Source organism: Staurois parvus, unplaced genomic scaffold (assembly GCF_062004578.1).
Source record: "Staurois parvus isolate SC_StPar_1 unplaced genomic scaffold, SC_StPar_1.0 ptg000422l, whole genome shotgun sequence".
Classification (NCBI taxonomy): Eukaryota; Metazoa; Chordata; class Amphibia; order Anura; family Ranidae; genus Staurois; species Staurois parvus.
Genome location: NW_028318218.1, coordinates 3,988,639 through 4,011,527, shown reverse-complemented (window position 1 = coordinate 4,011,527; position 22,889 = coordinate 3,988,639). Strand labels below are relative to the sequence as shown.

Here is a 22,889-nt window from a genome sequence, read left to right as displayed (position 1 = left end):
GCACTTTCTTTCTCCTTTTTCAGACTTGAGTAGGAAATATTTTTCTGCACACTAATGAATAAAGACCAAACCCTGTGTGGTACTTTATGCAACTCCGTACTTCCCACACATGATTCTGCTGAGGGAATATTTACTTTAAGATATCCTTTAAAAAAAAGGCACGGATGTATAGGTTTTCTGTCTCCCACCACAAACCAGAATGACTGTTGGGAGGATTCAGTAGTAATCATATTTACACTGCTCTGGTCAGGGGCTGCTGCATGATTGAGTGGAGTGACTCATGGCCCTCATACTATTTAAGGAGCCTTGTTTGTAGCAGACAGCCACAGAAGACTCTCAGAAGAAGAAGCCAAACATGACCCCTGCAGTGCTAAGAGCCGCACTACTGCTGGCCGGACTGGGCTGTTATCTATCAGTCCCCATTCCTCAGGATGACAGTGAAGAGTTCACCGACAATGACCTTCGCTTGGCACAGGTAGGTCATGGCTTCCTGCTTATAACTTAGATGTCACTGAATCCTTTGAAAGCCTTTTACTTAAAGTGACACTAAACAATATCTTGATTATTTCAAAAAGAATTCTTACATATCCACTACTTAAAGGATAGGTTCACCTTTTGTAACATGTTACATCCATGTTACAGATACACTGGCTTCCACTCCCCCTCAGATCCTTTGGATCTTCTCCTCCCCACTAGCTGTCACGATCTGAAATAAACCTGACCGTGCCGGGCTCTGCTTGCCTGGCCACATCATCCATTCAGTGTTCTGTGAGAGGAAAAACTACAAGTCCCGACAGCCTTTGCGGCTGTGGGCATGTAGTTCTCAATTCACTACCAGGGCTCTGTTGATCAATCTAGGTCAGTGGTTCTCAACCTTCCTAACGCCGTGACCATTTAATACAGTTCCTCATGTTGTGGTGACCCCCAACCATAAAATTATTTACCCAGTAATTATAATTCATGAGTGTCGTTTTACCTCCAATACTGCTGCTTTCAACGCAGTAGCTGCTTTTAACAGAGTAGCTGCTTTCAACACAGCAGCTGCTTTCTACACAGTAGCTGCTCTTTACACATCGGAAATATGTGTTTTCTGATGGTCTTAGGGGACCCCTGTGAAAGGGTCGTTCGACCCCCAAAGGGGTCGTGACCCACAGGTTGAGAACCACTGATCTAGGTAGTTCATTTCATTGAGCTTCCTGTCAGAGAATAACTGTCTGCCTGTATCGGAGGTATAGGCAGACAGCTACTCAGATAGTCTGCAGGACCGTGACATTAAATCCATGATCTTCTGATTGTGAGTGTAATGCTTTACAGGTCCCTAACAAAATAAAAATAATGAATCCATATTTTTTGACCTGCAAAACCTTTTACCCTTTTTCTTTTTTGTAAAGGTGAACTGATCCTTTAATGGATATAAACAACAACACCTGCGCTATATTGACTCCCCCTGTTCACAATAGCTGCTGTAATAGGCACAATAGTGTGTAAAAACAAATCTAACCCACAATATACAGCGCTTACTTAAATATAAAGTGCAAAATGACAAATATCCACGTGTTTCCTATATTGTACAAACTTATGACTTCTTAAGTTTATGAAAAACGTCATGTATATCCTTCAAATTAGTCCATTATCCATAAGTTGCAATAGTTCCTCTACAACAAAATGCCATAATGTATAACTTTTCCTGTGTGAAATAAAGTGCTTCATGCAATTCCACCACTTCCATTTTCTGCTCCTTGTGCTCTACTCCACCTCCATGTACCACCACCACTACTGAGAACTCACCAGACAGCCATGACCTTCTCAATCAAGAGTTGGTCTATATGCGCTTATTTGTATATATGGATTCCCCCACTCCAGTATGTCACTTCACCATGCTCCTAACTTGTAACTTTGCCAGAGGTATCATGTTTTAAAAGGGAGAAGTGTATTAGAGTGACCATCTTGAAATCTATAAAGGTATTGTTTTCATAATTAATGATATTGTAAGGGACCGCCTGGCGGTACCACTAGCACTCCACTGAATAGGCGTCCCCAGCGCACGGAATCTAAGTCCCAGGGTGCTTGTTCACCAGGGCCCCTGATGGTGGGGATGGACTTGGAGCTCCCCGAGACCAGGTCGTGACTACTGGGTGCGTCCGTCAGTGGTAGTAGTATGCGCCAAGGGCTCCCACGGGGAAGAGTCTGATGTGAGGAGGTCAGAAGACCCCACTGCAAGGGATGGATGGATGGATGGATGAGCAAGGTCAGACGGGCCGGGTCGGTAACAGAGTGGACGGCAAGGTACAAGGCAGCGGGCATAGAATGGTCGGGTCACACGCCAGGTCAGCAACAGCAGGTCAAATCCAATCAGGGGCATTCAGGAGAGAGGTCAGGCAAAGCAAGGGTCAGAACAGGAGAAAGCAGCAAGGTCAGGTATAATCCGGGTCAAAACTTACAAAGGGTACAGGTTCACAGGTTCACAGGATGCAGGGAAGACCAGAAGGCACTGATTGACAGCTCAGGGCCATTTAAATATCCCGCCCTGCGCTGCCATTGGTGCCCAGCGGGCGGCCGCGGCTTCTACTGCGCATGCGCAAACTCGAACGCCGCGGCCGGACATAGTGCCCGTGTCCCTGCACAGGGCGGTGCACTGTGCCTGCGCCGGGACCATCGCGGCAGGGATCGAGGAGATCCCTGACATTGCCCCCCCCTACGGGCAGCCTCCAGATGCCCACCCGATCTCTCCACCACGGGTGATCGCGAAAAAACCTCCGGACAAGTCTGGGTGCATGGACATTAATGGGCTGGTTCCCAAGAATTGTCCTCAGGGCCATAGCCCTTCCATTTGATAAGGAATTGGGTCTGGCCTCCCCTCCTTCGACACTTCAGGATTGTTTCAACCTCAAATTCTTCTTCTCCCTCGACCGTTACTGCTTCCGGGGGTCTAGATTCCCGGTCAGGGAAGGCATCTGGGACCACTGGCTTCAGCAGGGACACATGGAAGACTGGGTGGATCTTGAGCGTGTCAGGGAGGACGAGTTCGTAGGCTACTTCGTTAACCATCCGTTTAATGCAGAAGGGGCCTATAAATTTGGGTCCCAATTTCTTTGACGGGCAAAGCATCTTTAAATTGGACGTCGCCAGCCAAACCTTCTCCCCAGGCCGCAATACCAGATCTCCTCTCCGTTTCCTGTTGAATGCTTTCCTGTAGTCTTCCTGGGCCCGACTGATGGCCTCTTGAAGCTTCTTATTGTTCGCGGCGAAAAACGTTACCACATCTTGCGTTGCAGGTACTGGGCATTCCGAGACCAAATCCGGGAGGAAGACTGGGTGAAAGCCATAGTTGGCAAAGAACGGGGACTGTCCTGTCGCTGAGTGGCGGGCGTTGTACGCAAATTCCGCTAGAGGTAGAAGTGGCATCCAGTCATCTTGAGTAAACGAAGTATAGCATCTTAAGTATTGCTCTAAGGTCTGATTGGTCCTTTCGGTTTGACCGTTAGTTTGAGGGTGGAACGCAGAGGAGAGAGACAATTTGATGTCCAGGGCTTTGCACAGTGCTCTCCAAAATCTTGACGTGAACTGGACCCCCCGGTCCGAGACAATGTCTTCGGGGACCCCATGCAACCTTACTACCTCACGAATGAAGACTCGCGCGGTCTCGGCCGCCGAGGGGGTTTTCTTCAACGGGATGAAGTGGGCCATCTTCGACAAGCGGTCCACGACCACCAGGATTGCCGTGTGGTCTAGGGATGGCGGAAGCTCGACTATAAAGTCTAATGAGATCTTTTGCCAAGGCCGTTCAGGAATAGGTAAGGGTCGCAGCAGACCCCAAACCTTGTTTCTTGCTGGTTTGTTCTTCTGGCAGGTGACACAGGACCTTACATAGCCCTTACAATCCTTAGCCATGTCTGGCCACCAGAATGAGCGTCGGAGAAGTTCCAGGGTCTTTTCTGGGCCAAAGTGCCCCGCCATCGGGTGGTCATGGCAATGCCCCAAGACCAGGGTTCGGGCTTCTTCCGGCACCACAATTCGATCTTCCCTCCATAGGAGTCCCCCCTTGTTCTGGAGCGGCCCTCCGCCTGGGGTAGAGAAGTTTGTGGATGCCTCCATTAGCCTGGAACGAAGGTCCGATTGAAGGGCTAAGAAGTTACCCGAGGACAGGATGGTGTCGGGTACTGGGATCTCCTTGGCGTCTTCGTACATCCGTGATAACGCATCCGGCTTAGTGTTTTTTGATCCAGGCCGGTACGTAATGTGGAAGTTGAATCTTGAAAAGAATAGTGCCCATCTCGCCTGTCGCGGGCGTAGACGCTTGGCGGTTCTCAGATATTCTAAGTTCTTGTGGTCAGTAAATATTAAGATGGGGTGCACCACACCTTCCAGTAGGTACCTCCATTCCTCTAACGCCGTTTTGATCGCTAGTAGCTCTCGATCACCGATATCATAGTTCCTCTCCGCTGGGGTAAGCTTCCGTGAGAAGAATGCCACAGGATGGAGCAGTTCCTTGGTGCCTTTTCGTTGGGAGAGGATGGAGCCTACCGCATTCTCCGATGCATCTACCTCCAAGATATAGGGCAGGGCGGCGTCTGGGTGACCCAAAATGGGTGCCGAAGTGAACAGCTTCTTCAAGGCTTCGAAAGCTCCCTGCGCTTCTGGTGTCCATCTGAACCGGGTTCCCAGCTTGGTTAGCTGAGTAATGGGGGAGACCAGACCCGAGAAGTTCTTGATGAACTTCCGGTAAAAATTTGCAAAACCGACGAATCGTTGGAGGCCTTTCCTGTCTGTGGGTTCAGGCCAATCCAGTATTGCTGCGACCTTCTGGGGATCCATCGCGACCCCCGCGGTGGAGATAATCAGGCCCAAGAAGGCAATGCTGGATTGTTCAAAACAACATTTCTCTGCCTTGGCGTACAACCCATGCTGCCGCAATCGCCCCAATACCTTTGCTACATGTATTCTGTGGTCCCCCAAAGACGGGGAGAAAATCAGAATGTCGTCTAAATAAACGATAACAAAGACATCCAAAAAGTCCCTAAAAATATCATTCACAAAGTGTTGAAACGTGGCCGGAGCATTACACAGCCCGAACGGCATGACCAGATATTCAAAATGGCCGAAGCGGGTGCGGAAGGCCGTCTTCCACTCGTCCCCCTCCCTTATGCGAATCAAGTTGTACGCCCCCCTCAGATCCAGCTTGGTAAAAACCACTGCTGATTTTAAACTTTGGAACAGCTCTGGTACTAACGGTAGTGGGTAACGGTTTTTTATCGTGACCCTGTTCAATTCCCTGTAATCGATACACGGCCTTAAGGTTTTGTCTTTCTTTTCAACAAAGAAAATTCCCGCCCCCGCCGGTGAAGTGGAGTGGCGGATGAACCCCTTCTGGAGGCTGTCCTCGATATATTCATTTAGGGCCCCCAATTCGGGCTCTGAAAGGGGGAAGATTTGCCCAAAAGGAATTTCTGAGCCGGGTAACAGGTCAACGGGACAGTCATAAGGGCGGTGGGGGGTAGAGTATCGGCTCCCCGTTTGCTGAACACATCTAGAAACCCATGGTAGACTGCAGGGATTACTTGTTTTAATTCAGCTTCCCCCTCAGAGCACAGGAGGATTTGGGGGGCCCCCGGGCCCGAAGTGCGGCAGTATACCCGACAGTATGGGGAAGGGAACGTGATTACTCCGGTCTGGAATTGGGTTTCAATCTGCTGACCTCTATCCTGCAGGGCCGATACGGCCTGTGTCAAATTAGACAGGTGCCTGCAGATCTCCTCAAGCGGCGAGGGCCCTCCTCTAGACTCAGTCATGGCCTTCTGGTACTGTAAGGGACCGCCTGGCGGTACCACTAGCACTCCACTGAATAGGCGTCCCCAGCGCACGGAATCTAAGTCCCAGGGTGCTGGTTCACCAGGGCCCCTGATGGTGGGGATGGACTTGGAGCTCCCCGAGACCAGGTCGTGACTACTGGGTGCGTCCGTCAGTGGTAGTAGTATACGCCAAGGGCTCCCACGGGGAAGAGTCTGATGTGAGGAGGTCAGAAGACCCCACTGCAAGGGATGGATGGATGGATGAGCAAGGTCAGACGGGCCGGGTTGGTAACAGAGTGGACGGCAAGGTACAAGGCAGCGGGCATAGAATGGTCGGGTCACACGCCAGGTCAGCAACAACAGGTCAAATCCAATCAGGGGCATTCAGGAGAGAGGTCAGGCAAAGCAAGGGTTAGAACAGGAGAAAGCAGCAAGGTCAGGTATAATCCGGGTCAAAACTTACAAAGGGTACAGGTTCACAGGATGTAGGGAAGACCAGAAGGCACTGAATGACAGCTCAGGGCCATTTAAATATCCCGCCCTGCGCTGCCATTGGTGCCCAGCGGGCGGCTGCGGCTTCTACTGCGCATGCGCGAACTCGAACGCCGCGGCCGGCCCGGACCTAGTGCCCGTGTCCCTGCACAGGGCGGTGCACTGCGCCTGCGCCGGGACCATCGCGGCAGGGATCGAGGAGATCCCTGACAGATATTCTAAAAGAAAAAAAAAGACCGTACAAAATCACAATCAGACAAACTTACAATAACTAAAATGGGTCTGAATGCTGAATACCAGCTAAAGTTCGATCAGGAAGTGGCCCAGTTGGTCCCCTCCTACCTAACATTCTTTAATGAAAAAATTTAAGGGGGAATGCGGGGGAGAGTTGATGGGTTTGTTGGCTGAAAAGAGGCTGCATCAGATGGTGGAAGTCATGATGTCATCCCCCCATCTCGGCTAATTAATTGATAAAAATACAAGAATTCTACTGAATGCAAAGAAGCACTCTCTTTGATTCTGCCAGCAGATGGAAAGTTGCCTGTACTGCTGCTGAAACACAACTAGCTAAAGCTACTAAAGTATATTATAGCACATGTAATGGCTGCATTCTTTAGTAATGGAAATAGTTTGTTAAGGCCAGCTTGGCCTAAATGCACTATATAAAGTTAATTGAAACCTGGAATCCTACTTTAAAGAATTTTCACGTTTTCAGTGAGGAATGTCAGATTTCATTGTTGATATTGTAGTGTCTAAAGCCAACTATGACTACTTATACATGACAATGTAATATTCACTTAGGCACAGCATTCAAATACCTATGCATCCTCTGTGCTAAAAGGCAACATTTTCATCAGACACATAGCCCATTTTTATATATTTGTTTACAGTACAAATGATTACAAATTATTTTCCTTCTATAGAAATATCTCAGCACTTTGTATAGTTCTCCTGCTAACCCAGCTGGAATTCTGAGGCGTAGCGGTGGTAAAAGTGTTCAAGCTCAGCTGAAAGAAATGCAATCTTTCTTCGGACTGGAAGTGACAGGAAAACTGGACGAGGAAACCTTAGACATCATGAAACAGCCAAGATGTGGAGTTCCTGATATTGGTGAATACAACTTCTTCCCACGGAAGCTCAAATGGCCCAGACTGAATCTCACATACAGGTATTTTCAGCCATGATTTATATGTAGAGCATTGTCTTCTATAGTGGTTTATAGGGTACACAAGTGTGCAGATGGACATTTATGTGTATTGGGCTTCTCTTTAACATTCAACTCCTTAAGGCACAGTTCACACTGCTGTGACCCCATAGTTGTGGGACTTACTTGCTATTTTTGTGATTTAACATTGCAGTCTATGGCACTTAAGTTGCACCAGTGTTGCAGAAAGGTAGTGCAGCAACCTTCTTCGTTGCTGTGACTTGAGTTACATTGATTAAGACGCCACCCATTGAAATGAATGTGTTTTGACTTTTCATGCGACTTTATGTGCCACAAGTCACATGATAAGTTGCAGAAGTGTGAACCGGGACTACGGGTTTATTCACACCAGCCACAATGCAGTGGATGCTGTGCGGTGCGATGCAGTAGGATCATATCATGTTTCAGCACACTGCCTTTCACCAGACCCTGCTCCTTCTCAACCGGCATAATCATAGATGTGTTTGGACTTGATGTTGTGAACTCATTCATGTTACAATAAAGTTTTTGATCAATAAAAAAGAATTTTAATTGTATTGCCTAGTACTAAATTATTTTATTTTTTTTTTACAGAATTGTTAACTACACCCCTGATTTAACCCATGCAGATGTGGATAGAGCTATGAAAAAGGCATTTAAAGTATGGAGTGATGTTACTCCATTAAATTTCACCAGACTGCGCTCTGGCACTGCCGATATCATGATAGCCTTTGGAAAGAAAGGTAGGGCAAATCTAAGAAAAATATATTCATATGCTTCTAATATATATAAAACTGAGAAATCACCAGAAAAAAATTAAAAAAGGTCAATTTAGCTCAGAGATTTGGCTTCTTTTTCCATTTAAGTCATTAAAAGAAGCCACCTGGAGCTCCATTTATAACAATGATTTCACTACGCTGCATTTTACAGCCCATTCATAATTTAAAGACTGTGGTATGGAGATTGCAGTGTCTTATGGAGTTCTCTCTGTTTAACTTGGGCTCCACTGGCTTTGGGACTTCTAAACACATTTGTAAAAACATTGCTGTGCTTTATACATGTGCAGTTGTTTTTTTAAAGTAACCATATGGCCTTAATAAGGCAATACGGTAGCTTTATAAAGATGTCCCCTAAAAGAGAACTATGTTTTGTTTTTTTAAATCATACTTACATAGGTGGATCAGATCGGATCTGTCCCCTAGCTCTAAGGCGTGAGAACTGAGCGATCAGACACTGCTGATCACTCAGTTCTCCTTGGCGCTCTAAATAGAGAGCAGTGACTCTCAGCCACCACTGTCTGCTCTGCTCCATCCCAGCACTCACTGGAACGCTGGACTCTGGAGGGAGAGGGAGCCGCTGGCTTAGTCTTTCAGCGGCTCGCTAGGTGGATCCCAACCATATTGATGCAATCTTACCCCAGCCTGGACTAGCTGAGTAACATCAGCTGACAGCAAACCTTAGCCCACTGTAGGTTGAAAATGGGTCACAGGAGTACGGAACAAACAGCACTCCTGTGATCCACAGAAAAAGTACAGCCAAATGAGCTTTGGCTGTACTTCTCCTTTTAAATATTTGACATTGGATGCCATGATCCAAATAGTGTTCATGAAAAAGTTGAAGTTGGTTTGGTTTGAAGATGGTTTTAGAATCAATGTATTCAACCAATTAATCATTTTCAAACCTCAGCATCTAATTTTGAGTTTAGTGAAGGCATTGTACCTCCTAATAGAGTGTAATTCTCATGATTTTCTACTCTCCTATTATACTTTGCCTGTAGCCATTTAAACTAATACATGGCACAATCCACTTGGATACATTGTATACATTTGAACTATATTGCCTGAAGTATCACACTTTTATCTTTCTTTTCTCTAGAACATGGAGATTACTATCCTTTTGATGGCCCTAATGGCCTGCTGGCTCATGCTTTCCCCCCTGGTGAAAAAATTGGAGGGGACACCCATTTTGATGATGATGAACATTTCACCAATGACTATAAAGGTAAATGATATGGGTGGGCTACTGACATTAGACATAGGAAGGCTCTCATTATGTGTCCATCTGTCTGTCTGTTTAGTGGCTTTAGGGGGTACAAAAAACAGCCTTGGACTGCAAAGTGTTTTTAATAGAACTGGAACAATATGCACACTGCTATACACCCTTAGATGTTTCTTTCAAACTTTTACATAAAAACAGGGATTCTTGGCTGACATTAATTGCAAAAATATGTTCAAGCTGGCCAACTGTGTCCAAATGATCCCTCTCTGGCTAATCCCTACTCCATTTAGCAAAAAGCCAAATACTTAGTTGTATATAGCATACTTTAATGAAAATATGGTGCCAATATACTGTAGGCTAAACTGACACAAATGGAGATCTGTGGTAACCAATAATCTCTGTTTTTATGTACAAGCTGGTTAGAAGCACATAAGGGTGCAAAGTAATGTACAGTTTTAAATTCGATTTAGCTACAAAAGTAAAGCTTCCATTGATACATAACACCAGACTACAAAAATCATTTTGAAAAACTGCTCTGTGTAGGACTTTTATGAAAAAAATTAAATATGAATTGAAAGTGTAACTTCACTTTTGTTGAGGAAATAAACCTCCCCCCCTGGGTGATACATTGCAAGAATTTTAACAAACTTTGTTGCAGATTCCTACCTTTTGTTATTCTGAAGAAATAGCTGTTGGTTTGTCTGTGTACATGTACAAAGGGAATCTGGGAGTGGTTTCATAATTATCAGTCAGCTGCTGCATCTGCAGGGCTCTAATGAGAAAATTGTCAGGGGCTACATCCCTTTAGATAGGATTTCCTTTCAAAAATATCTCACGAAAAATGACCTGGGAAAATCAGTAAGCCAATCACACAAACAGGAAATTACATTTTCGGGGGGGGGGGGAGGGACGTTCTGTACATCATCTGTTTACAGAACTCTTGCAGATAGGCATATTGCATTGCATTTTACACAAAATGATAGCGCTACAGATGAAAAAACAAAGGCTTTTTTTAATAACAGTCAATTACAATATGACTCGAGTTGCAAATGTATAATATTTATTACTTTTTTTGCTACATTTTTTTCATGAAAGTGGAGTTACCCTATAAATGCATCTGGAGCTGGTCTATGAACAACCAGAACTGAAATCTGGCCTTAAAAAACAGACCTTTCAATTAAAGATTTTAAATTAATAAGGTGTACCAAAAAAAAACAGTTCCAAAATTTACAATGTAATACCTATAAATACAAAACATATTGTACAAAATTGTGTAGTAAAACAAACCTGGCTTACAATCAATAAGTCCATAAGCTTAGTGCAAACTCATCAGCATTGTAAAAGGCTGAACACTTTATGAATATAAACACAATTCCAGCATCTGTTCCATTATCTTGCAGGATACAATCTGTTTATTGTGGCAGCTCATGAATTTGGCCATGCCCTTGGTCTGGACCACTCCAGGGATCCAGGGTCGCTTATGTATCCAGTTTATACATATTCTGAAACCAGTAGCTTTGTCCTTCCTGACGATGATGTACAGGGGATCCAGGAGCTGTATGGTGAGTGGAGCCTTTTATAGCACTGAAACAAATGGCTACATAACCACATGATGGGTATAGAATTGCATTCCTTTCTACAAAGTAATTGTAACATGACTTTACTTGCCATAGTCCATTAAAAGAAATTTGACTTACTTTCTGTTTTGTTACTTCTCCTCAACAGCCTCTCATCAAAATTTCACCTCCTATGATTCAGCTATTACTGATTTAGTGAAGGTGGACACAAAGAGTATCAGAAAATATTATGAGTTCCAGTTTAGCTGCTCTTTCTGTATGAATGTAGGAGAAGCTTTCACTGGTTTTAAAGTATAACTAAGAGCAAAAATTAGTTTTGAAAAGAGTGGAGAGGGATTAGAACACCTGTCAGGTTTTATTGCTGTCTGTACCCTGTTAGGGAGACTCACCCTCTCTTTTTGTCCTGTTTATGGTTATCATCAAGAGTGAAAGAAAATCCCAAATTTTGGGTTGACTCCAGAACAGTAATAGCAGAGAACTCTTCTAATGGATGACTCAGATGGCAAAAACTGACAGGGGTTAAAACCTCCCTTTCGTCTAGCAAAAAATTAGTGCTACCTTTGTGCCTGTGCCTCCCAACCCTTTAAGAGTTTCAGAAGCCGGGAGGCGGGTGGGGATTTAGGGTCATGTGACTGCCGCGATTCGCTGCCACAGTGGTCACATGATCGGAAAAGGTCTTGATCGCAAGGGGAGATCGGCACCGTTCCATGAGTCATGGATATATGTGCTGGGAGCGCACAGGGCGCGCGCTCTCAGCACATATGTATTTTCTAATGACACGCAAATATGCGGACACTCGGCATGAAGGCCCATACGCCAAGAGGCCGCATATTTGCGTGCACTCGGCGTCTAGGGGTTAAGTAATGTTGACAGTTTATCCATTTAAAATTATATTCTGCTTTGTATCTGGGCTAGCGTTCCTCTTTAAAGAGAACCTGCCATAGTAAAATAGATGTCTAACAAATGCTAGTGGCCTAGGAGCATGTTTAAGTGTGTCCTAATTCTCTTTTTCACCTGAACTGTCACTCAGCACTTGACCGTAAATCCTCTATGTTGGAATGTGGGTGCCTTTCTTTTGCCCCTGAAAAACCAGTATTGTATTGAAAGATTTTAGGGTGGGGATTATGTCATAGCTCAGATGTGAAGCCGCAAGGCCTATATAGGTCAGACGTTTAATTTTATATAACAGGTTCACACAAAGTCTTTATTAGCACACCGTTCAAATATCTTTATATTGCTGAGTAAGGTAAAATTTTCAGAGCTCAGATTGGCTAAACTAGTGGTCCGCAAACTGCAGACTTTGCCGGCTTCTATACAGCCCTTGGAACAATATCCCCCCCACTGACAGAGTAAAACACAATTCCTTCCACTGATAATATGATGGAACATGATATCTCCTACTGACACCACCAACAGGCCATTTTTACTCCTACTGACACCAACCGTGTGGCATTATTTCTCCCACAGACACCAACAATGAAGCATCATTCCCACTAACACCAACAATGGGACACAATTCCTCCCACTGCATCCATAATGGGGTACTATTCCTCCTATTTATACCAATTATTGGACACAATATTCTCGACTGCCACCAACAATAGGGCATGTATTCTTCCCACTGACACCAACGATGGACACAGTTCATTCTACTGAGACCAACGATGGGGCAAAATTCCCCTCACTGACTCCAACAATGGAAAATTACCCATCCACCTTCTCACACACAAACATGCACACACACTGACACCAATGATAGGGCATCATTCCTCCCACTGATGCCAATGTTGGACACAATTCCTCCCCCTGATGTCAGTGATGCAACACCATTCCACTCACTGACACCAACAATGGTGCAATATTCCTCCCACTGACACCAACAATGGGACATTATTCCTCCCACTGACACTAATAATGGGGCATTATTCCTCCCACAGATGGGAAACTATTCCTCCCCTTGATACTAACGATGGGGCACTATTCCTTTCACTGACATTGATGAGGCACTCCCATTGACCACAAGCATTACATTAAAATTTTTTACTCTATCTAACCACCAAGTCTGAGGCATTGTTTACCTCAAAGTCTGAAGGACAGTGAACCGGCACTTTGTTTAGTTTAGAAAGTTTGGAACTTCAGGGGTAGTCTATAAATCAGTCAGTGCAGTTGTTATAATTTGATTGACCAAATGGGGGTTTAAAGATTTTTGAGATGAGTGTTAAAGTTGTACAGTTGCATTATAAAGTGCAGTAAGAATACATTTGCTGGCTTGCGTTATTTAATATCATGTCATAAAAAGTCTGAAGTCCAGTAATCCCTGTGATCAGATTTCATTGTTTAGAAGCCTGCTTTAGTCATACCAGTGGAAGTTGATTTCAGATTAGTTACAATGGCTCACAACACAGGACTGCTCTTTCCATCTGTATTAAATTATTCAAGCAAATCAAAAGCGTTTTGATATTATTTATAGGACCTGGAAACAAAGACCCCAACCACAAACATCCAATAACTCCTGAGAAGTGTGATCCTGCACTGGAGATCGATGCTATAACTGAACTCAGAGGGGAAAGGTTTATCTTTAAAGACAGGTTGGTTTCAGTTTTTAATTATGTATTCCCCTTCAAATTTCCTTTTAATTTAACTCTAATCTGAGCATTTTGTAATGTCTTCTGATGTAATATCTATGGGCGAGACTGCAATGGGATTAGAATAGGGGACAGGAAGCCCTACAGGCAAAAGATATTTTTAGTGTGAAAATGCTGGCAGTCATATGGATTAAGCTGGATAGGCAGGTGTAGAAGTTGCCAAGTTTAGTCTGGTCAAATGCTGATTGTTCGCAAAAAAGAAAAAAGGCTGATTGTACAGAAGTCAGTCGGTAGATCAAGTTCTGTACATCCAGCCTCCCCGTACATGGATAGAAATTTAGACAGTCCCTGCTGAACTGGCCACATTTCGGTCAATGTATAGTGTAGCCTTTACACTTGACCAGGCTAAACAACGTGCCTGCTCTTTCATGTAATTTTCAGGCCAAAACACAGCATACTTGATTAGGTAAACAAAAACCTGTACCCATTATCCAGAATATATAGGTGGAGCCCATTAATAAAAAAAAGCATTTTGAAAGTACATATACATAATTACAATCTTAAAGAAATCCCTTCCCTAGCCTATATTTACAGAAACTACTTCCAAATATAAACTATTTAGCTTATAAATAACTCATCCATGAATAATGAGTCTGATTTACTAAAGGAGTGAACATTCTCAGCTCCTTTATTACATCAGCCTGTGTCATTGAATATAGACTTCTAGTCTGTTGCTGTTCTGCTGTTGTGTTCTAGTCTGATCCTAGGTACCCAAGCAATTTCCCCAGTGGGTGCTGCCATCTTGCTTCTCGCACAAGGAAAAGCTGCCTGTCAGTCATAGTCCACCTGTCAAAGACACCACTGCCCCTTTCCTGTGACAGTTACATGTCTCTGAATACATCATTAACGGGAAAAAGAGGATGTGGGTGGTTAGAAATGCAATTGAGGTTTTAGCTGTTGACTTTTGACAAAATAAAGTTATAATCTCCATTTTAGAAAACATTGTTTAGTCTCCTTGGGTTGCACATTTCGGAGAAAGGAGGAATGCATATGAAACAGCTGATGGAGTGGGGTCATGAGTGTACCACTATGTTTATGCTAGGAGAATGGAATAATTAACTTTAAATACCACACGAAAGGAATATCCATTAATCATTACATTTATGATGTGTACATATATAACATTTTCTGATGTGACCATTGTATATCTTTTTCTGTATAGATTCTTTTGGAGGGTTCACCCACAGATGACAGATGCAGAGTTAACTTTGATTAAATCTTTCTGGCCTGAACTTCCCAATAAAATTGATGCAGCATATGAATACCCACAGAAGGATCTTGTGTATATATTCCGAGGTGGGTTTCTGTTCTCTTGATTTCATTAAGTAATTTCCTAAAATATACACTAGAATCTGCAGAATGATGTCAAACATAGGTCAATGACTAGAGTGTCACCATAGAAAGTGCAGAAGATGTAACAGCCCCTGAGTCCATCCGTTCATAAGGCCCAAACACAACTGCTATGTCCAGTTAAATGCCTGCTGTGAGCTCCAATCATATTTCATTCAGAGATTCAAGTGGTGAAATTTTCATGCATTGGTTTTGGCTTCACCTACTTTCACAAAGTAATGGCAAAACCATCTATTGCAGCTGTATTCCCTGTTTATGTATCTACAGTATGTTATTGAGAATTTCTCAATGGAACATGACACCGTGATTAAACCTATTAGTGGGTGCAGCAGTTGTGTAGGTTTGGGCGTTCTGGTGGGGATATCTTACTACTAGACTCTTTCAAAAAAAGCTAACATATAATTCAAAGTACAAAACTAAACTAAAATGCTATTTTTAGGTAGTGTAACCATTAAAGAGATTGACATAAAATATGAGGGTGGTCCCAGATTAAATTCTGAACCAGGGCAGTTTATGAGAAATATATGCTGTATACACTACTTTACTGGACGAGTGTACGTAATATTGAAGGAGGACTTCTTACATTCTCAGTGCCAATGCAAGTGTGGAAAAACAAGATTAATGACAAAATTCCTGTAGTCATTTTCACAGGGCAATAGACTGAAAACACTGATCATAGTTCTGCCTGTAAGCCTCATATTGATAAGTGGATCCTGTGCATTGAACCTTAATTGGGTGCCCAAGACAAGTTGAATGGGCTGGCATGCAAATGATAACGGGACTATAAGTTTAGCCTGTTTAACCTGGATGTAGATATGAAATGAATAGTTACTCTGAATTCCTTTTTTAGTATTAACTGTTGTTATGCACAACTACTGATAGCCAATGTGATTTCCAGAACACTGTACAGTCACAGGGATCAATTTAGGGTCTTTACTCGCAAGGCACCAAGACGGCTGCCATCTTCCATGTTCCTTCAAACACAGTCTAGTGACTGAGACAGTCCTTCTCCAGACCAGATGGTGGTGAGATCCTGCAATCAGCTTCTAGGAAAATTCATATAGGCCTTCATCCCTGACACCGCTGAGGCTTCAAGAACAGCTACACAGTCCTTGGGCTGTCTGAGGGCAGCAGCACCTAAGGCTCTGGAAGCCCTCTTGGGGAGAGAGAACTCAGCTCTCCAGTGCCTCAGTCTATTGATCACCCTTCCAGTATCCTTCTGGACACTCCTCTCCTGGGATTGGCTGGAGCTTGATAAATATTCAGGCTGGTTATTTGAATCTCCCAGCCTAAGCTTTGGAAGCTTCTTCTAGAGACAGGGGGAAGCAGTCAAACTTTCAGACTGTGAAACCCTGAACAGAGCAGGACAAACAATCACTGCTCCCTTGATTACAGAAGGAGCCAAACAATAAATTGTCCTAGCATCCTAAGCTAGAAGGGTGCTACATGAGTTAACTGAAAAAGCAAAGTTTTTCATAGAAACTATATTTTCTATTTTTTTTCAGGAAAAAAAGTGTGGGCTATAAATGGTTATGATATAGCAGATGGATATCCCAAAAAACTGCATGAACTTGGACTGCCAAAGACTTTGAAGTCTATAGATGCTGCTGTTCATAATGTTGCCAGTGGGAAAACTCTATTCTTTACAGGGGACAAATATTGGAGGTAGGAAAGCATTTGTTTCTTTTTTTTTTCCCTTTTCACCCTTTTCGTTGTTTCTATTTGCTGTGTGGACTAAGGGTGACTAAACAAATCTTTGAAAAGTTCAGTGAATATTAATTTAGGAAAGCTACAAAGTCATTAGTGATCTACTGAAACAGGAAATATTGGCTGAAATTATTTTCTGGTGTTTTGGTAAATGTTTCTTCATTGACTATAATTTTCCATAACTGTCAAATCAATTGTTCACCAGCTGTAGCAGACTGAATGTCATTGGCCTTTTTGTAAATCTGATAGCAAAGGTAGATCTTAGACTGGAAACATCAAATTTTTTCACCTGAAAACTGAACATATAAATCAATCACAACATGCGCTGTGATTTTTTGAGTCCTTGCAGTCTCAATATGATATTAAGTTTGTTGGCTGAAAAATTATAATTTGACCCATTAATGGCCACCCCAAGTCTTTTCAGATGTGATAACAATGTTACTTCTCAAAGCTCCTGAAAAACTAAAAGTCCTGCCTTCCTGTGGTACTGACCGCAGACTGCTTGGATTAACAGTTTGTTTAGTCTAGGGGATACTATGAGCAGTTTTAATTACCTGATCCTCTGCTCCCCCCAGCAAACATTGCTCCCCTATGATCTGGTAGTGGACTGTGCTTTGGTATGTTCATGTCCAGTGCAAGGCAAAGGTCCCTGCATCGGCCCAGAGCACCTTAGACCACCAGAGTGCAGGGGAGAAGAAATTGAAGGGACCAGGTCTAACAGTACAGAGGAGCCTGTGGGAGCTGAGGATTGAGTAAGTAAAACACAGACACCTGGAAAAATCTCTAAGTAGAGATAAAAAAAAATTGAATTAGTAAGCATCCTTCTTCTAGTAGTACATTAATGGTTACTTTTGGAAATTATAATTTGTGTTCTATGATTTTGTGTTCCTATGTAGTTATGATGAAGAAAGTATGACTTGGGATAAAGGCCACCCTAGAGCCATCGCAGATGATTTCATGGGAATTGGAGAGAAAGTTGATGCAGCATATAGGAGAAACGGTAAATATTTGGCTGCCTGTGTCATCTACCGATCCTTCTCTTTGTTTATTAATTCATATATCCATTCATTTATTTTCACTTTGTACCTTATGCACCTATTACAAACCCTTTATACCTCTGAGGGTAATAATCTTAATGTGGACCCATTATTTCTCCTTTTTTTTCCTAAAACAATGCTATCCCTTTATGTATAACAAAATATGGCTGGGGGGGGTTTAGGCTAGGCAGCCATAACAACAATTGCCGCAAATGCACATGGGGCCTCTGTATACTGGGAAAACAAGTACTATGACAAATTCTTGAGATACCTCTGTTGAATGATTCATGCATAATATCAACTTGACCTATAGAAGGCATCCCCAGCCCTTCCCCTTTGAGATCTATCTGCTAGTAAACCCCAGCCTGGCTAACATAAATGCTATATGGCCAAAGGTTTATGGACACCTGGCCATTACACCCACTATATGGCCAAAAGTATGTGGACATCCTTCCATAATACTGAAATCAGATGTTCCTAGTGAAGGGGACTGTTAATGCTAGTCAACTATGGTCTTTCAACAAAGAGATATAAAGTTTGATGAATTTGGTGTGGAGAAACTCAAGTGGCTAGTACAGAGCCCTGACGTCAATCAAACTGATCACCTTTGAGATGAATTGGAATGCTGATTTTGAAAAAGTGTTCTTTTTTTTTTTTAAACTGAGATTTTTTGAAAAATGCCAGTCAGACCAAAATATATGCAAATTTTACAGTTACATAATCATCATACATTAAAAGTAGGAGCATTACTGCAATACAGAAAAGGTCCCAAGGACTTGTAGAATAATTACCCAGAGAATAAGCAACTGTGTCCATAATAGTGTCTGAAACCCATCAATCATAAGGTAGACCGAGCAAAAACTTTAAAAATATAAAAAACAAAACAAGAAATGATAAGGAAAAAAAATATATAAAGTTCATCCACCTGTAAAGAAAATAAGACAAAGGTTATCCGTCAGGGCAGGGGTCTGAGGAGAAGAGAGTCATCTTATTCAATATCAGTACCTGATCTCACAAATGCTGTCTTGAGGGAATGGACACAAATTCCCCCAGGCACACTCCATAATCTTGTGGAAAGTTATCCCAGGAGAGTGGAAGTTGTTAAAATGGTTAAAAAAAAAGGGGGGGGGGGCAAATCCACAATAAAGTCCATGGTTTTGAAATGTTCAACAAGCTCATATTGGTGTGATGGTCAGGTTTCTGATGGCTGAGATTCTGGTGCCTGAATTGTTCCTGGTACTATTGATATTTTTGGTCAATCCTGTTTGTGGCATTTTGGATGGATTTGTTATATCCTGAAAACCAGACATAATTTTATGACTATGTATACTTAAGCAGATTTATGTTTGGGAGTAGTTTCTGTTGGAATGGTTTCTAATAACATTAACATTTCCTATTCTAGGTTATATTTACTTCTTCACTGGACCCCTTCAGTATGAATACAGCATATGGAGCAAAAAAGTCACTCGTGTAATGAAGACCAACTCTATCCTGTGGTGTTAGTCCTATGAATGTATTGTGCCCCTTAAAGCAGGCTGCTGAGCAGTCCATTATAAGAGTACATTTAATGTATCTTACACTGTATATTACATGGCGCTGGATAGCTGAACAGTACAGTGATATTTCTTACAGGTTTCACGGTTTTGGTGTTAACCAAAATACAACATAACATTCCCTTGTCTAAGATGTGATCATGGTGGCTAATGTTAAATTTTGTTTTTTTTTTAAAGCTTTGTGTTATACACTAATTGTGGGGACAACAATCTTATGAACTTAATTAGATTCCCTTAGAACTGGAGGCATCATTGAGAGATGCCACAGTGGAGGTGCTGTCCCTAGCAATCAATCCGACTTGTGCTTTTATTCGTATAATGTGCATGAAAGGGCAAAGCTTTTTGTTTTCATTTTGGATAGTTTGGGGAAGTACTGGATCCTCCTTCACTTTTTTTGCTGTTTTTGTCCTCACTAGGTAGATCCACCATCTCTATTAGTGTTGGTCCCCTTAGTAACTGAGGCAGAAAATGAGGGAAATCCAAAATGTTAAGAGTTGGCTCTACAGCAGGAGTGGATGATAAAGCATCCAATGGTCACAAATGTTGTCATGGAAACTGTCTTAGATGGAAATTTCCATCACTTTAAAAAGATTCCCATTTACATCCTGTTGGATATTTAGCATAGGAAGTCACAGGGAAATCTCCCAATAAAAAAAGAACCCAATAAGGGTTGTTAGCCCTTTCTTACTCTATCTAAAACAGAAAAAAAGTTTTGGCTTCATGTGAACTTTAATGCAAGATAGGAAAAAAGAGGGCTAGCAGCCTGATGGTTGTTGTGGGAATGCTGTTTATATACATACATTTGCCAATAAAAGCTGTACCTGTAATAAATATAGTAAACACCTCTTTTGTGTCAAGGAACACTGCTCCATTTAAAAGAAATCCGCTGCTGAGCTCCTTTGAAATCAGAACTTCCAGGAGTATGGAACTCCTGTGTCCCCTGTAGTGCGCTGTGGTTCTTCCCTGACCCTTAGGTCATTACAGGAAACAGTAGTGATGTCATGGCTGGTGGATGGAAACAATGAGCACAGTGGGGGGCATAGGATCAATAGGAGATATTTGATTTTAGAAGGGATTCTGTTGGAGTATTTCTCTTCAATGGAGTTACATTTGAAAATGCAGGCAGCAAAAGAAGTATGTATTTACAATCTTCTTTACAGGTACATCTTTTATTTGCCAATTTATTTAGGCCTTGTACTTTGAACATGAGGCCTACATATTTTGTTAATTGCTAGGTAAGACTTCTGGGACTATTAATCTAAACCAAAAGAATGCCTCTACCTCTCTGTATATTGCAGGTACTGAGAGTTTTAACCAGTAATACAGAGTAGGAAATAAACTCAACAGATTATGGGCAGGCCCAACACAATTTACAGTATACTTGCTGAAGGCATTTTCAGACTATGTTAATGTGATACTGTTTTTTATAGGATATTTTTTTAAATATTTATTGTACCACATTTTGAGGAATAACGTTTATTTCCACCCTTGTTTCATTTTGAAATGCTCTGTGATATCAAGAAGTGTGTTTTTCTTGTAGGGTGCTAACCCTTCATAAGGGAGGCTTTTAACAATAAACAATTCATTCAAACTGTCCTTATTTAGTAGTCAAATCAGGAAAATCCTGATCTGGATATGTGTTGATTGCATTTCTTGTCTCTACTATTACATCTACAGGCTGTTTCTTAAAGATAATATAGGAGGAGGGTCATTGACTCATTTTAAAGGGGTTGTCCACTTAAAAAAGTATTTATAATTTACTGGTATAAGAAACATACAAAAATGGTAGCACTCCCTTACATGGCCCTTGGGGAGCTGCTCTGCCTATGCTTGAAAGTGGTCCTGTATTTAAGCTAATGGTCAAGGTCTCTGCTGCCTGACGATCGTCCTCAAGGTGGCCTACCTGCTGGATTATAGGCATCTGAGGTCAGACTAAATCTAGACCCAGTGCAGACCAGAGGCAGACTGACCATTTGGGGTCAGTAGGGGGCCCCATGAGATGCCCCTGGTACCTTTTTCATAGGCTTTTTTGAGTTTGGGCAAGGACACAGGGGCCCCATGATCCCCTATTGCCCGTGGGCCCCATGAGTTGTCAGTCCGCCCCTGGTGCAGACCCAGTATACCTGTGGAATGTCTCCTTGCTCCTTAGGCTGCTGTTTGTTGGTAATCAACCTCTTGACCTCTGCAGATGTCATAGAGGAGAAATAAATGGTTGTATTTACAAATTTCAGTAGCTCCCCTCTTTAAAACAATATCCACTCTTATTTAGGTAGCCTACTGTTGTTATATGTGAGGGTAGAACCATTCCCAAGACAAAACCTTTGCCTTTCCACATTGCTACAACTTTGTCCATAGAACTACCGATGTAGTTATATAGATGTATTTTTGGCCAAATTTGCATTATGAGCACTATTTTGGCAGAAGGCTCTGTCCATATACTACCATTCCTTGATAGAATTGGCTGAAAAGAGGCTGTATAACATTAATACATAGGTAATATTTATTAGTAAATGAATACTAGTGAAACACACACAGCAGAGGAAGTAATGATGTGGACCAAAGCAACATCTGGCATAGTGCCATCAAATTGGCCGCATTTATTGTGTAGACGCAATATGAAATGTGTATGTTCAAGGGTATGTCCACAGTAAATATGTCTTGTTTTTCAATTTTAATACATAAATAAAAAAATAAGCAAATGAACCATGCCATTGCATTCTTACCTACTTGATTGATTTGACATTTCTTGTCTCTTTAAAGCATAACTCTAATTTTCCTGAGAGAAATTCTTGCTTGGTCAGTTACATATTTTATTAGCTTTTCACTTCACACTCCAGTCTATTGTATTTTTGTTGGAGCTTCCACTTACTGTACATCCTACTTCCTTTATTCCCTCCTTCCTCAGTGATTGGGTCTTCATTCCATAGTCACATGTTTATCCCCAGTGTACCCAGCGAAGAAAACTGTTGTGAGCACCAGTGAGCCAATTATATGATTAGGAAAATACATTTCTAGGAGAGTTTTCTGTGGCAGGAATGCTATCTTTTAATTTGTCAGTTTTAGAAAGCCCTAGTTGTCTGCAGATTGAACTAGAAAGAATGTTTTTAATAACATTAAAGTGATATTTACCACTTGCTCTCCAGAGGATTTACCCTCCTTAATGACCAGGCCATTTTTTGCTACTCGGCGCTGCACTATTTCAACTGGTAATTGCACAATCATGCAACACAAACAAAATTTATGTCCTTTTTTTTATAGACCTTTGTTTTGGTGGTGTTTGATCACCACTGGGTTTTTTATTTTTTGGGATATAAATGAAGAAAGACCAACATTTTGGAAAAAAAGTCATTTTCTACATTCTGTTATAAAAAAATATTAAACTCAAATTTAGTCATATATTTAAGCCAAAATGTATTCTACTACATGTCTTTGGTACAAAAAAATCCCAATAAGTGTATATTCATTGATTTGTGTGAAAGTTATTAAGCATCTACACACTATGGTATATATTCTGGAATTAACACCGCTTTTACAGTACTTTCTGACTGCAATTCTTGA

The 22,889-nt window shown here is 42.1% G+C and overlaps 1 protein-coding gene across 1 annotated transcript; it reads left to right on the top strand.

Annotated features, from left to right (window-relative positions):
* Positions 1-275: 275 nt before the first annotated feature.
* On the top strand, positions 276-22,034 carry LOC149454624 (collagenase 3-like). The gene is made up of 10 exons (XM_089687274.1): positions 276-475; positions 7,205-7,449; positions 8,059-8,207; positions 9,340-9,465; positions 10,863-11,024; positions 13,510-13,627; positions 14,847-14,980; positions 16,540-16,699; positions 17,638-17,741; positions 19,181-22,034. The coding sequence occupies exons 1-10, from the start codon at positions 356-358 to the stop codon at positions 19,279-19,281; spliced, it is 1,419 nt and encodes a 472-aa protein (XP_089543400.1). The 5' UTR covers positions 276-355; the 3' UTR covers positions 19,282-22,034.
* Positions 22,035-22,889: the final 855 nt, after the last annotated feature.